Source organism: Cyprinus carpio, chromosome A24, assembly GCF_018340385.1.
Source record: "Cyprinus carpio isolate SPL01 chromosome A24, ASM1834038v1, whole genome shotgun sequence".
NCBI classification, from domain to species: Eukaryota; Metazoa; Chordata; class Actinopteri; order Cypriniformes; family Cyprinidae; genus Cyprinus; species Cyprinus carpio.
This window is the reverse complement of record NC_056595.1, coordinates 2,051,453-2,066,422: the sequence shown is the minus strand read 5'-3', so window position 1 is coordinate 2,066,422 and position 14,970 is coordinate 2,051,453. Positions and strand designations below refer to the sequence as shown.

The 14,970-nt window shown below is 35.8% G+C and overlaps 1 protein-coding gene across 1 annotated transcript in view; it reads right to left on the bottom strand.

Moving 5' to 3' along the window:
* LOC109058302 (piezo-type mechanosensitive ion channel component 2) overlaps positions 1 to 13,696 on the bottom strand; it is a 128,962-nt gene extending 115,266 nt beyond the window's left edge. Inside the window, 1 exon segment of the mRNA XM_042714028.1 lies at positions 13,161 to 13,696. Coding sequence (XP_042569962.1) covers positions 13,161 to 13,230 — 70 coding nt within the window. The 5' untranslated portion in view covers positions 13,231 to 13,696.
* Between the last annotated feature and the right edge of the window lie 1,274 nt (positions 13,697 to 14,970).

Below are 14,970 nucleotides of genomic sequence, written 5' to 3'. Positions count from 1 at the left end.
CTGATCAGTATGAGTACCAATCAATAACAAACCACAAGGTGAATCACAACATACAAACTTTGATTTGAAGCCAAAAAAAAAAAAGATAATCACTCTAAAAAATGATTGTAAATTGAACTATAAAACACTGTTAAAATGCAACAGTAAAAACCTGTTAACTGGTTAACGGTAAGTTTCCTTTCTATATATTAGTGAAAAACTGTAATAGATCTAATGAGACATTTAAGAATAAAATACTGTTAAATGTACAGTTTGTGGAAGTGCGAAAGAACAAGTTATCTTATAATTTACAGTGAAAAAAATAAAAAAGAAAAAATTCTGGACATTTCAAGATATCCCTGTTTAAAATGTATTTCTTGAATTGTATTATTATTTTTATTCATTTATTCATTTATTTGGTAAAGTACAGTTTTTAGCTGTACAATTTATGGATTTTTTTGTAAATATTTTTACATTTTTGCTGTCTTTTTACAGAATTGTCCTGGCAACCACAGCTGCCAGTTTTTTTGTTTGTTTGTATGTTTCTGTAAAAATATTTTTTTTTTCAAAGTAGAAACAAAACTGAATTTTGCATTTATTTCTAAATATACCTATGCATTTTATGCATATTATATATTATGCAATATCATTCACACAAAAGCTAAAGAGTTCCTTTGGCACAGTGTGCCGCTCGTGACTCTCTGATTGGTGGAGATTTCTCTGCAGAATCATGGGTAATGTAGTCTTTCACCAGGAATTCAGCTGTTGAAAATGATTATTAAAGAAAAGAAAGAAAATTTCAAATAATGTGATTAACAGCTCACAGTCAGTCTGTCTATAACGGTTTATGTTATTGTTAAAAAATCTGTTCCCTTAACTGAGATTTTTATCTGCAGTATACTATTAGAGGACATGTGACGGCTGAATGCAAGTATTAAACCATGTAATAACGTTTTATACCTGTGGTTTTAATGAAAACATATTGTGAATTACACACTGCAAGGCATTATGAATACATTTATAACACAGAAAGACATTTAGAAGTAATGGTTTCTTGTAAATTCTAAGCCTGTATTTTGTTCGCAGGACACGGTGTTCTAATGTTTATCGTGATGAAAGAAAACATGAATACATGTGGGATCTGGCATAAGCATTTTATTTGGTTAGCTGTGGGAATTAAATATCCCAGCATTCCTGGCAAAGACTTTTACACCCAACCTAAATAACACTCATGTTGACATTGAAATAATACCAAAGTTGACAAAAATATACTCAAAAATACCTAAAATACCAAATTTTATATTAGAAGTAAACGTTAATGTCAGGCATAAATGTGTCAGTTCATTGATGCTGCGGAATTTATGAGACATAAAAACAACAGAAACCAAAAGAAAGAATAGACAGAATCAAAACCATCAAAACCACGCTCCATCATTGATTCACACACACACGCACGCACGCACGCACACACACACACACACACACACACACGCATGCAAGCACACACACACACACGCACGCATGCACGCTCGCACACACACACACACACACACACACACACACAGATGCACACACGCGCAGACACAGACGCACACACGCGCAGACACAGACGCACATGCAAACACACATAAACTTTCTCACACACACACGTGCACACACTCTCACGCACAAGCACACACACACACACACACACACACACACACACACGAGCGCACCCACACACACACACACACTCACACACACACGCACGAGCACACACACACACACACACTCACCGCACACACTCTCACACACACAGCACACACACACACACACACACACACACACACACACTCTCACGCACGAGCGCACACACACACACACACACACACACACACACTCACGCACACACTCTCACGCACGAGCGCACACACACACACACACACACACACACACACACACTTCCTTGACTCCTTTTACACCAGTAACTGGATGTTATTTCTTCAGCTCTGTTTACACTTCGACTGAAAGACTTTCAGCTGTCTGCCGTTCACTCATCAGCAGGAAAGCCTTGTGAATCACACACAAAAGCTCAAAATGCCTCAGTTTGTCATTAATCACTTACCCCCATGTCGTTCCAAACCTGTAAAAGCTTCGTTCTTCTTCGGAACACAATTTAAGATATTTTGGATGAAAACAGGGAGGCTTGAGACTGTCCCATAGACTGCCAAATAAAGAACAGTGTCAAGCTCCAGGAAAGTATGAAAAGCATATTTTTTGGTCAAAATGGCGCTACGCTGATTTGGAGAGACACAGAGGAGAGGAATTGTTGAATAAAGTCATTATTTTATTTTCTTCGTGTACAAAAAGTATTCTCGTCTCTTCATAACGTTACGGTTGAATTACTGATGGCAGATGGAGTATTCTGACGATGCTTTTCATACTTTCCTGGACCTTGACACTGTTATTTATTTGTCAGTCTATGGGACAGACTCAAGCCTCCCTGTTTTCATCCAAAATATCTTAAATTGTGTTCCGAAGACGAACAAAGCTTTTACGGGTTTGGAACGACATGGAGGTAAGTGATTAATGACAGAATTTCCATTGTTCGGTGGAGTATCCCTTTAACACCCATACCCTGCTTGCTTCCAGTTCCTCACACACATACACCACTCAAACCTACCGTAAAATAATCTTTCATAAAGTTCAGAAAGGTTGAAGCAAATTACAAGGACATTCGCGGCCGAATTGCACAGAATGCGCTATGAGAGACGCACGCTTTACACTTGAAATGTCTCCTCCGTAGGTATTTTCCTTATAAATGCTCTACGAAGTCATAAAAGTGAGTGAAAGTGACGTGACATACAGCCAAGTGTGGTGACCCATACTCAGAATCTGTGCTCTGCATTTAACCCATCCGAAGTGCACACACACAGCAATTAAAAAAAAAAAAAAACCATGAACAAACACCCGGAGCAGTGGGTATCATTTATGCTGCGGCGCCGGGGAGCAGTTAGCAGTTGTTGCATCAGTGCCTTGCTCAAGGACACCTCAGTCGTGGTATTGCCGGCCCGAGACTCAAACCCACAACCTTAGGGTTAGGAGTGAAACTCTCTAACCACTAGGCCACTACTTCCCCCAAATTTATGTGGTTTGGAATGCAGTGGACTTACATATTTAAAATATGAACCTCACTAACAGAAGCCTGCTTTCAATTTCAAATGCTGACGCGCTCTTTGTTTGTGAAGACTGCTTGTGCATGCGGCTGTGCGTGACTCAGTGTAAGTGGTTTAATGCACTTACGTGTCAAAATGTTTTTGTTTTTGTTTTTTATGATGCAAAATGAATGTAAACAAAGCCGGTTAATAGGGTTGCCACCCGTCCCTTAAAATACGAAATCGTCCCGTATTTAAGGTAAAATGGTTTGTCCCATATTTTATAAAGGACAACACATATTTAAATAAATTTCATAAGAAGTCTTAGAGAAGCTCATTTGCACGTGATTTTGGCATCTTTGTTTCCATAGCGATGGAGTCTCCAGAACGTGCCGTTAAAGCCCTTTCACACGAGCGCAGCATGCGGTAACAAACCTGCACGGTTTAAACATCTAGAGCTCACATCTGCCCTCTGAACACAAGACTCTCCAGATGTAGCGCTGAACGGGAGAGTTATCAATGTGTCTGTCCAGTAACTAATGATGAACGCGCAGTTTGCAGAGAGGTAGTGTTTAACAGTGGACTGTCTGAATTAAAGGGACAGTTCACCCAAAAATGAAAAGTTTGTCATCGTTTACACACCCACAAGTTGTTCTAATCCTGTAATGATTTCTTTCTTCTGTTGAACATAAAAGAAGAAACTTTAAATAATGTGAGTAACCACACAGTTTCTGTTCCCCAATGACTCTGAAGGTTTTTGTTGTTGTTATTGTTGCTATTTTTGGAAGTTACAACCATCAACCATCATTCTTCAAAGTATCTTTTGCGATCAACAGAAGAAAGAACTTTACGCAGGTTTAGAACAAGCTGGGTAAATTATGACTAATTTCATTTTTGTGTGAACATACCATTAAAGTGACAGACACATCCGTGCTTCTAAAGTCATAGGCTTGTTGTTTTATTAACATTTGGATAGTCTGTTAATATTATATTCCATTATCAGAGCTTGTTAGACATAATTATTATATTTTTAGACATGATTAGACAGATAAATTATTATATTATAATGAATGTTAGTTATGTTTTGAAGTTATATTAGTTTAAAATTCTTAACATACAACAGATTTAATTTTTTTTTCAGTTTGTAATTATTTTTAAAAGTACTTAATTACTTATGTAAGGATATGTAAATGTAAGGATTTTAAGATTCTCAAGGTAAACTGATTAATTAATTAATAAGGGGGGAAAGTAGATCAAGAATGGTTCTGGAATCGGATCGTGAGGTGACTAAAGATTCCCACACCTAATGTGCAATAACTAAAAATAAAAATGAATTTAATAAAAACTGCACTGTTAAATGATTTGATCAATAAGTCATGATAACATATGGTAACCAATTAACATGTCTTTTCATTTTAATTTTAGTTAAAGGTTAACAGTGCTTAAAATTAACCTATCAAAAAACACAACTCATACACAAAATTAAAATTAATTAATTAATAAAAAATAAAAAATTTTTTTTTTTTTTTTAGATTTTCTTCACTTAGCTGTACAAGTCATTTCAACTATATATTTCATTTCACAGTTACATTAAACTGATTCTGTTGAGTAAAAGTAATGAAAAAAGGGTACATTATACATTATACTATATATGGTGAAAAATTGCAATAATGTTAAGTGTACAGTAGTAAAAAGAAGAAGTTATCTTATGAATTACAGTGCAATTTTTAAAAAAAAAAAATCTGAATGAGATTATCCTTGTGAAGCAGTTCAACCCCAAATGTGGTGTATTTTCTCTGTATAATGTGTTCAAATAAAGCTCTTTAGCTTCTTTATATTGAGAGCTTGTAGTGACAGTAAATGAAACAGGCCTATGCAGTTTTAATGATTTATGTTAAATCAGCATAATTCTAACACGCTTATGCCAAAAGCACGTTCTCACCCTATTAAAGCACCTTATGAGCCGCATTGTGTTTGAGTAGTCTGGTTTTAATATTTAACCAGAACTGGTTCAAGTACCAGTGTTTTTTTGTGTTGTATATCCCTGAACCTTCATACAAAGATTAAAAAAAAAGAAAAAACAGAAGCAAAAGCCATCATTTAGCAAGCGTTTGGTCTGAACTATCTTGTCAGTGGAGGTTCCAGCGTGTTTGTTTAGTCTGCAGATGAACACTCTGCAACCAAAGCTTTCACGCTTCATTCAGAGCGGCCCGCGCCGCAGCAGCGCTCAATCGTTAACCTTCAGCGTCCGCTCGTCACTTCACACCACCCACAAACACAGCAGGTACGCAGCTGTCCGGCCCAGCTGACAGAGAGCAACACCAAACCACAGCGCTGTTCACGCTCACACAAAGTCACAGATAAGAACAAAATGACATGTAATGTTCATGCAATGATATTTTCTCATATTCCAGTTTAATATACACAAACAACTATAAACCAATCAAAACATTTCCCTGTTTGCTAAATCAGTTGCTGCCTTAAATTTTCAATAATAAAAGTTGAATAATTTATATATACTTTAAAATGAAGTTGAACTGGTTGAATTATTATTATAAGTTAAAGTAATGGAACAAATATATATTTCATGACTTTTTTTTCTTTTTTTTTACACACACAGCAACATCTACTCAACCAGTGGTTTTCAGTTTGGCTTCAATGACTTCAAAATAGCCATTATCTTTTATAAATCACATACTTCTCCTTCAAAATGTCCTGCCGAGCAACAAAGTCAGGAAAAAATAAATATACAAACAAATAAATAAAATAAAATAAAATAAAATAAAATGAAATGAAATGAAATGAAATGAAATTAAATTAAATAAATATTCAGTTTTGTCTGTTCTGCATGCAAAAAAAAAAACCCTTATAAAATGCTATTTACTGTCACCTACTCAAGTTGACATTTTATTAGAATTATCTATAAGTAAAATATGTTATATATTGGAGGAAACGGCTTTGGAGATGCTTAAGGAAAATCAAAAATACAAAGAAAAAACGAGAACACATTGAAGTTAAAGAAATATTGAAGAAAGAAGACATATATTATATATATAATATATAATATATATATATATATATAAAATATAGTAAACATTGAATTTAAAATTCAAAATTATTGAAGAAAAAACCGAGAACACATAAAATTATATTTTCTTGTAAAAAAAAAACTACAATAATATTTTCTTGTAAATACTTCCAATAATAAGTTTTTTAAACTTGAAAAAATCATTTTTACCCATATACAGATGCAATAATATATATAAACAGGGCTGTTTGCTTTAATTAAATTTACCCATATACAGATGCAATAAGCGTACATGCATTAATATGAAGTAAAAACATATGAAACCTGTTAGAAATGGTCTTTCAAATATTAACATTATATATATATATATATATATATATATATATATATATATATAAACAGCCCTATTTGGGTGTAAATGGCACTTAAGGTTAATGTTTTTACTTCTTGAACAGCTGAGACATAAAAAAGTCATTCAAATTAGAGAGAAAAAAAGGAGAAAAAAATTCCAAAATGGAGACCTGAAGTAAGGAAGGATATATGATTTAAAAGTCTAAACCTTTGCAATACGTGAGAGGCTCAGAGAACAGAGAGTAACGGTGCTGTGCTCTTTATTCTTTATCAACAGCAGCGCTCTGAGCTGTGATGTACAGCGGCTGGCCTTTAATTGCCGAGGTGAGAAACACTCTGAGTTTAGGTTTTGCTCGGCCAGTGCTGCACAAAAGGTCCTTTCAGGTAGTCGAATGTATTTCAGAGGGTGAGCTGTCAGATTACAGACAGGAAACGTTTAAGATAAAACTCCATGAATAGTCCTACTATGCAGCCGGAGAAGAAAAAGCAACACGCAGAAGGTATTTAATATAAAACTGGCTTTGGACCATTTCATGACTCCCTCTGGAAATGAAATATGGCATCATACATATGATTAAACGCAGCGATCTCGCCTCGAATATGATATGGCAAGCTTTAAAACACTTTGATGTGTGATCTATAGCATGCATCATTGTGACTAACGGCCCAAACCTCGCTACAGGCTTTGAGGTGAAATCTTCACTGTCTCCTTCAAACTCCAAGACATCATTAACATTTACAGTTGTGCTGTCTGGACGAGCTCATGCAGAACTGAAAGAGAACGAGGCGTGCCAGCTGTGCTACAAATGAAGCTAATTTTCTGCAGGAGAAATCCGGCGATCGCTGATGTTTCATGACTCCTCTAATCCTGAGAGCTTTTGTCTGCTGTCTAGGGTGGCACCCCGCCTGGATTCAGACACAAAGGAGCACGGAGACGCGAGACAAAGCTCCAGTGAAGCCGTGGAGTCTGAGTAAGCCCTGGCTAAATGGAGCATGACTCAAACGCTCTCTGTGCCATCATCAGTATGAATGTAGCTCCTGACTGACGGAGTGCTGCAGGAGAGCTGTTGAAGACGGAATTAAGGTGCAGTCGATCCTGGGATCTCAACAGGAATCCATATGATTGGGAATTTTGCATGAGGGCAAAAGATTTTCCATGACAGTTAAAGAAAGTGATTTCCGTGTGAGCTGTGCTTCATACATCTCTACAGGACTGACATTAGATAATAGACCTTCAGTGTGGAATGTAGGCTCGTTCAGACCAAGAGCGATAACTGTAATAATATCTAAATCTATAACTGTAGCTTTATTAGTGTCCAAGGCAATGGACAATAACATCGTCTGCCGCTTTAAATGCTCAGGTGCATTAAAGTGGATTCTGATTGGCTGTCAGTGTTTTTATCATTCATCAAAAAAATAAATAAATTCTGTAAGTGATTCCAGCTACGGTTGTTATAATTAAATAAAACTAAAATGGAAACAAACAAATAAATAAATTCTTTACTTGAAATAAAACAAGTGTAACATAAAATAAATATAAACTTAGGTAACGCTTTACTTAAACCCTTTAAATGCATTGTAAAAGTATCTGAATGCATGATTATACACGTTGCACATTATAATGCATTGTATGATCTCATGAATAATTGTAACACAGTTATAATAAATTATCGTTACACCTTTAGAACGTATAATGCATTAAAACACATGACAAACAAACCTTCAGATATCAGAATGCATTTTAACTTTGGTTACAATTATATATGAAAATGCATTACAACATGCATTTATGGATATTTTTTAATGTATTGCACATAAATGTTTTAAGTAAAGTGTTACCATAAAGGTTAACTAAAATAAAATAAAAAACTTTTTTAAATTCAGTTTAACCTGATGTACTAAAATAACTAAAACTGAAATAAAAAATGTATAGCAACTATATAGATATATATAAAAAAAATCTAAAAATGACAAAAACTAACAAAAATTTAAATGAAAACTTATTTACTGTATAAAATATAACAGTATCTCAGTGATACTAAAATAACACTGATTTCATCAATATCGTTATGGATTCACAGAATTAGAGCGAATATTAAAACTTCATCGTTATTATAATCTTTATAGTTATTGCTCTTGGTTTCAGTGGCCCTTTGGTCAGCAAAACAAGAACTGATGTTGAAACGCCACTCACTGGACATTTCATTTTAAAAGTGTCACGAAACGTGCAAGAAGCTACATGTCGCCACAGGCACGTCTTTCCAATACATCTGGGTTGTTCGATATTCAACAAAAAATAGGGTGGGACTTGATTTTATCCTTTGGAAGACATTGGATTGTGAGAAGAAATGGGCATTGCGTTCTAGAACACAGACCAGAATACAAGTTTGCTTATAATGAGCTATTTGGCTACTGACTGACATACAGTAATCTTTATGGAGAAGTCAGCAGAAATGTAAACAGGGGCAATTTGACTTCAGATTTTGACTTTAACAACATGTTGTTTCATTTGAGCTTGGCATTCCTTTACCAAACAAATCATGTTTGCTTTCAAACAGCAGTGACTGCTTCAGATGTACTAAAGTTACAGCCGAGCTGAAGGGCACCGGGTCGGACGTGTCTACTAGTCCTCTGTGACTTGATTTAGAGGAATAAAGAGCCGTAATGAGAGCGTGACTGTGTACAGCATGTCAACCACGTCTTTAATGTTTCAAACGACATTAAAAGACTCTACAAAGCCACAAATGAAGCAGCTGTCTAACAAAACCCCATGTGTGTGTTTAACCAGCTCCAAACTCCAGTGTATACACAACCCAGAGACGTGGACTTCTCAAGTAGATCTTCATGGTGTACTTGAGGAGCTGAAGCATAAACGCTTCTACCTACGCAAGGTGTCAGATTGCAATTAATATTTCAAAATAACGCAAAGTTTGCATGCGGGCGGACGATGTTTCTGGAGTTAGAAAGCATGAAGAGAATCTTACAAAAGGAAGCAGTCGCAAATATTTGAAGCTGGAAGTTTTAGTTGCATCTTTGTATATCACATCATCTTATGAAAGCAACCCACTGCTGTTTACTTCCTGTATGCATGCAAACAAAATATTTCCCTAGAGTGCAATAAAATATTTAGGTATAGCGAAATCTGCGTTCACCTCAGTCACCATCCCACCCAGGAGCATTTACAGAAATCACTTCACCTTGTGTTTATGATGCTTAACTCATTGACCTGATACTGATAACATTTAAAAACCATTCCTTCGGGTAAAAGAGGAAGCCAGCGCTTCAGTGGGATTTGACTTTATTATTTACCTGAACCTCTTTGGGAAAGCTGTGCAACTTAAAATGGATGGTTTGTGTTCAGAAAAGAGCAGGATATGACCTTTACATCATCCTTGAGGAGGAAAGAAAGATGGAAAGACACTATTTCTAAATCCAAATAGTGCACTGCCTCAAAGCATTTTTGCAATTACATAAAATGGCCATAAGTCCTCTATTTGGACATGTCCTGCTGAATGGCTGTGCGATGTGGCCAACAATATTATTACTATATATAAATATACTGTATATACAACGTTGATATTTATCACAATATTTAACATTTAGCATTAATGGTTAAGGAAATGCTTCCCACGTGTTTGTTAGACCTTGAGAAAGAATGTTAACAACTTGTTTGTTCACAATTAAACCCCACAGAGTTCAGTTTAAGGCATCATGAAATCGGTTTTATTTTTTCCCCAAATTATGTATTTTTCATTTTATTTTATTTTTTTCTGGATTTCGTGTTTAATGATTGAATGCAAATTTAATACAAAACAGTGTCTAATTAAATTAATTAATAAAACTTTAACAATTTAATAAATCTTTTTAAAATGAAAATAGAGCAATTAATTTAAAACAAAACATTGCAATTTTTTGTCAAATACGATGTTGCACGAAAGAACTAATTAAAACATGGATAAAAACAAACAAACATTGGTAACACTTTATTTTGAGGATCAATTCTCACTATTAACTAGTTGCTCAACTGCATGCATAATAGCATATTGACTATTTAATTAGTACTTATAAAAAAAACAAAACAGGAGTTTATTGATATAAAAATATAAAACACTAAACAATAATTCACTACTTTTATAATTACAGAAGTACAATATAAAACCAAACTTTTATTTTGGTGGTTAGTCATCTATTGAGAAGTACAATATAAAACCAAACTTTTATTTTGGTGGTTAGTCATCTAGATCTGTGAGTTTCAGTGTATGTTTTTCTCAAATGAAATGCTGTGAAGCAGCTCTGGAGATGAACTTCATGTGTTCATGTCTCATATATGTGTGAGTGTGTTTGAGTTTGTGTCTCAGATGAAACTACGGCTCACACAGAGACACGCAGACTTTAATAAACACGTGCAATGACCGCTGCTGTCATGTTAAGTTTCAATCATATCCAGTAAAAATGTCCAGAGCTTATCACCGCCCAGCCCTACCTGGCAAGAATTTCTAAATTGCCTAAAATGTCTGGGCTTTGGCTTTGTTTTTCCTACTGTGTTCACACTCGCTGAAGGTAAGGACTGAAAAGTAGTTTATCAGGCTATTAGAGGATTTTTGACCATTTCTTTAGCTGGTCTCCCAGCCAAAAACCAGCTGAAAACCAGTTACATAAACGTAGCCTCTGTCTTAAGAACTAATCTGGGTCGGACCAACTAGCAGTCAGTCTTATTCTTTGGATTCAACGCAGACTAATCTATCTTTTATGTAACAGAATTAAATGCATATGACTAACGTGTAAAACTGGTTTAAAACTTTTATGCAACCAGCCCCTGCTTTGTCCAGTTTAAACCAGCTAAAACATGCCAACCAGCTCGTTGCAATGCATTCTGGGCTCACCATGAGGTGTTACTGCTTTTCAATATGAGTTATCTCTAAAAGCAACATGATTTTATCGCCAACTTCTATGTTGCTGATTAGGTACAGCTCTGTGTTGTGTAGGCTGACTGTTCTGTCTCCGAGCTTGTTTCAGTTGGGCGTTTTATCACAGAAGAACAGTCTTTGGTGTTTCTGGAGAACGGGGCGTACCAGTGTGCTGTGGGAAGCAGAGATCTGGATCGTTAGCGGTCTGTGGCAGGAGCCTTAAGAAGTTCAAGCCCTCACTATCTGAGAAAACAGTGCGCATGAGTCACACGAGGCAGATGTTCGACAGACAGTCAACACTATCAGGACGCAGAGGAGCAGAAGAAGGCGTTCCGCTCAAAAACAGACAACTGAGAGTTCACATACAAAGTATTCTGTATGTGATCTCTGTGAGAGAGAGAGAGAGAGGAAGAGCTGCTCGACGCTGATAGACTGAAGCTCTGTTGTCTGTCTCTCTGCTGTCACACTCATGCTTACTTTAGCCGGACAGCATGTTTGGACAAACCCTGAGTGCTGTATTACTCATCTCTGATGAAAAGTCGCTCAACTCAAAAACAAAAAAAAAAAGTGCAACAACAAAAAATATCAAACTGCACCAACCAATTCCAATCAAAGCAAAAACAGCAATAAAATGAAACCTACAAGAGTTCAAAATAATAATGCATGTATGTACTCAATATGTAAGAGTAGAATATTAATGCAAAACTCACCATTTAAAATTAAATTAATAATATGGCCACATTTTGTCTATATTGTTGACCTTTGGTCTACTCTGTAAAAGAACTGTCTGTGAAGTGCAAACGATCAGTGAGTCAATCATAAATGATTAATAGTATCATAACCGATGGCTTTTCATAACCTGCAGAACTGGTGAGCTGATAACTTACTCGTTTATTACTCTGAATGTTAACGAAAGGAGTATTCAGTGACTCCTTGTGAACATAAACTTGACAGGTTTGTCTTATTAGACTCTGTATGAACAAATCACAACATGCATCATGATTTTATTTAAAGAATATACTGCAAGTTATGAAGCTTATGCTTAGATGATGTATTCTGTTATTTACAGCCCTAAAAAGTACCATAAGTCTACATACAGTACGGTCAGTAAAACTGACTGTTAAGCCTTACAGTGTGTAGATGAGATCTTTTAAATAATAATCACAAAATAAACTAAAATTACTATGAACTAAATAATGCCATAAAAATACCATAGAAATGACCATAACATGAAAATAGATCTAAAACAAGACACATTCAATAATCCTTTTATTTTCTAATTTGCTAGTTAACAATTACACTGATAGTCATTATTAAATATGAGTAAAAATTTAAATTGTAATTCAAATACATTAAACGAAATTAACTGAATTAAACTACATTAAATGTAAATATTTAAATAATAAAAATGATTTGTTCTATTATTTTAAAATATCTGTTAGTTTATTTTTCTCTTTAAGAATTTTATTAATAATAAGAATTATGTATATATACAAAACCATATTTAATAACCATAAAAAATGTATATTAGAACATTTGTAAAATATTGAATTTTAATTAAAATATAGTAAATGAAATTAATTATATAAAATTAAAATTCATATAATAATTATTTATATTATTTAAAATATATTTATTTCATTTTCTTTTGAATAAAATTACCATATTTATGTGAGTTTAATAAACATATTAAACCCAGTTCTGCTGGTATCATTGTGCATTTCTGCTGTGTTTGTTTCATGGTTCAGTAAACAGCCTCACCTGCGGCTAGACAAACTGGCAGGAGCAGTCTGAAGATGAGTCCACACACCACCTCCGAGGCCATCATCATATCACGATATAAGAGAGAGCAGATGCTGAACTGAGAAACTTTCTTCAGGTCCAGTCCTTCTGTACATGATCCGCTCTGGCCCTCTGGAGCCTGGCCTCAGTTCAGTCTAGTCCTCATAGTGACCTGAAGAACTGTATAATCCCGAAGATCTGGCACAGCTCAGTTTGGTTCCTCACTTCTCCTCGGACATGCTTTATTCTGCTGCGAGCGTCAGGACTCTCGTCTTACCTGTTGACAGGAGAGATCATGCTGCTCTTCAGACGCGCTGCATCACATCAGCCCGCTGCGAACGCGTTCGTTCCGAGTTTGCTAGACTTCCTCCGAACATGCCAGTCCTGCGCGAGCTTCAGAAAGTGAGCGGCGGAGCGCACAGCTGTGGCTCGCTGGCATCTGGACGCACTCTTTCTCCTCCTCAATGAACAGCCCGAGGACCACCCTGCAAAACTGACAAATGACTCCACCATTCAGGAGTCTCGGGGAAGATGGGGGCTGGTGTTTGGAGGAGAAGGGGTGGAGGCTCCAGCGGCTTCAGGTACTGCAGCTGCTCATAAAGAATTAAGAAAGAGAAAACTAAACACGAAACTTTTGGTCTGAGGCATTCAAATGCACGTTTATATTTTAAATGATATATTTTCAATTACACTGTATGGTCGAAAATATTTTTTGTAGCGTTTGTAAAGTAATGTTTGATGTAAACTTGAATAAACAGTATAACAGAGGCTGCGGCGCCACCTGCAGGATCCACCACACACTCTTCTGTTGGACGCGAGCGTGATGCGCACACGGTTTTCATACTCTTGATTTAAAGTCTATATAGAAATTGGCTTTAATTGCAGAAACGTGTTTTGTGTGTTTTTAACAAGATAAATAAACGTGTGTGTGTGTGTGTGTGTGTGTGTGTGTGTGTGTGTGTGTGTGTGTGTGAAACTTTTCCATTTCATACTAGCATTTAAATTCTTAAGTAGTGTTCTTGTTCTGCAGTAAAAATGTCCATAAAACAAGATAAATTGGCCCAAGAAGCAAATCTGCATATATGTGGTTTAATAATCGATATCTCTAAATTGTTATTTTATTTTACTGTCCATCAGCAATTTTGCAGTATAGAATTTTGTGAAAATGTGGTCAATAATAACACTTCCTCCAGTGAAAAAGTGTTCTGGTGTGAATCAGGAGAGAAATCTGCACAGATCAAGCAGCGTTTAAACAGCTCTAAACAGATATGTGTCTGGATCTTGATGTGAGAGACAACAGGAGATGAAGCATTATTATGGATTATGGACTCATATTTTAGTTAAAAGGTCTTAATGATGGATTTGTTTCAGCTTTTGTCTTCTCCAGATGTTAACTGATGGACTGGAGTGCTGTGGATTACTTGTGGATTATTGTGATGTTTTTATCAGCTGTTTGGACTCTCATTCTGACGGCACCCATTCACTGCAGAGCATCCATTGATGAGACACTGATGCAATGCTACATTTCTACAAATCTGATGAAGAAACAAACTCAGCTACATCTCTGATGGCAAATTTTAATTTTTGGTTGAACTGTTCCTTTAATGTTAATAGGAATGTGGGTCTGGAGCAGGAGCAGGTCAGGAGAAGGGAATAGTCCCGAGGACACTGAGTGGCAGTGATTGTTGTTTCTTCATGGTTTAAGTATATATTAGAGTTGGCAGCTGTAACCAAATTCAGAAAGCCTTTTCAAAGCTGTGGAGCCAAAAGAGAGGGTTTTCTGGATCTA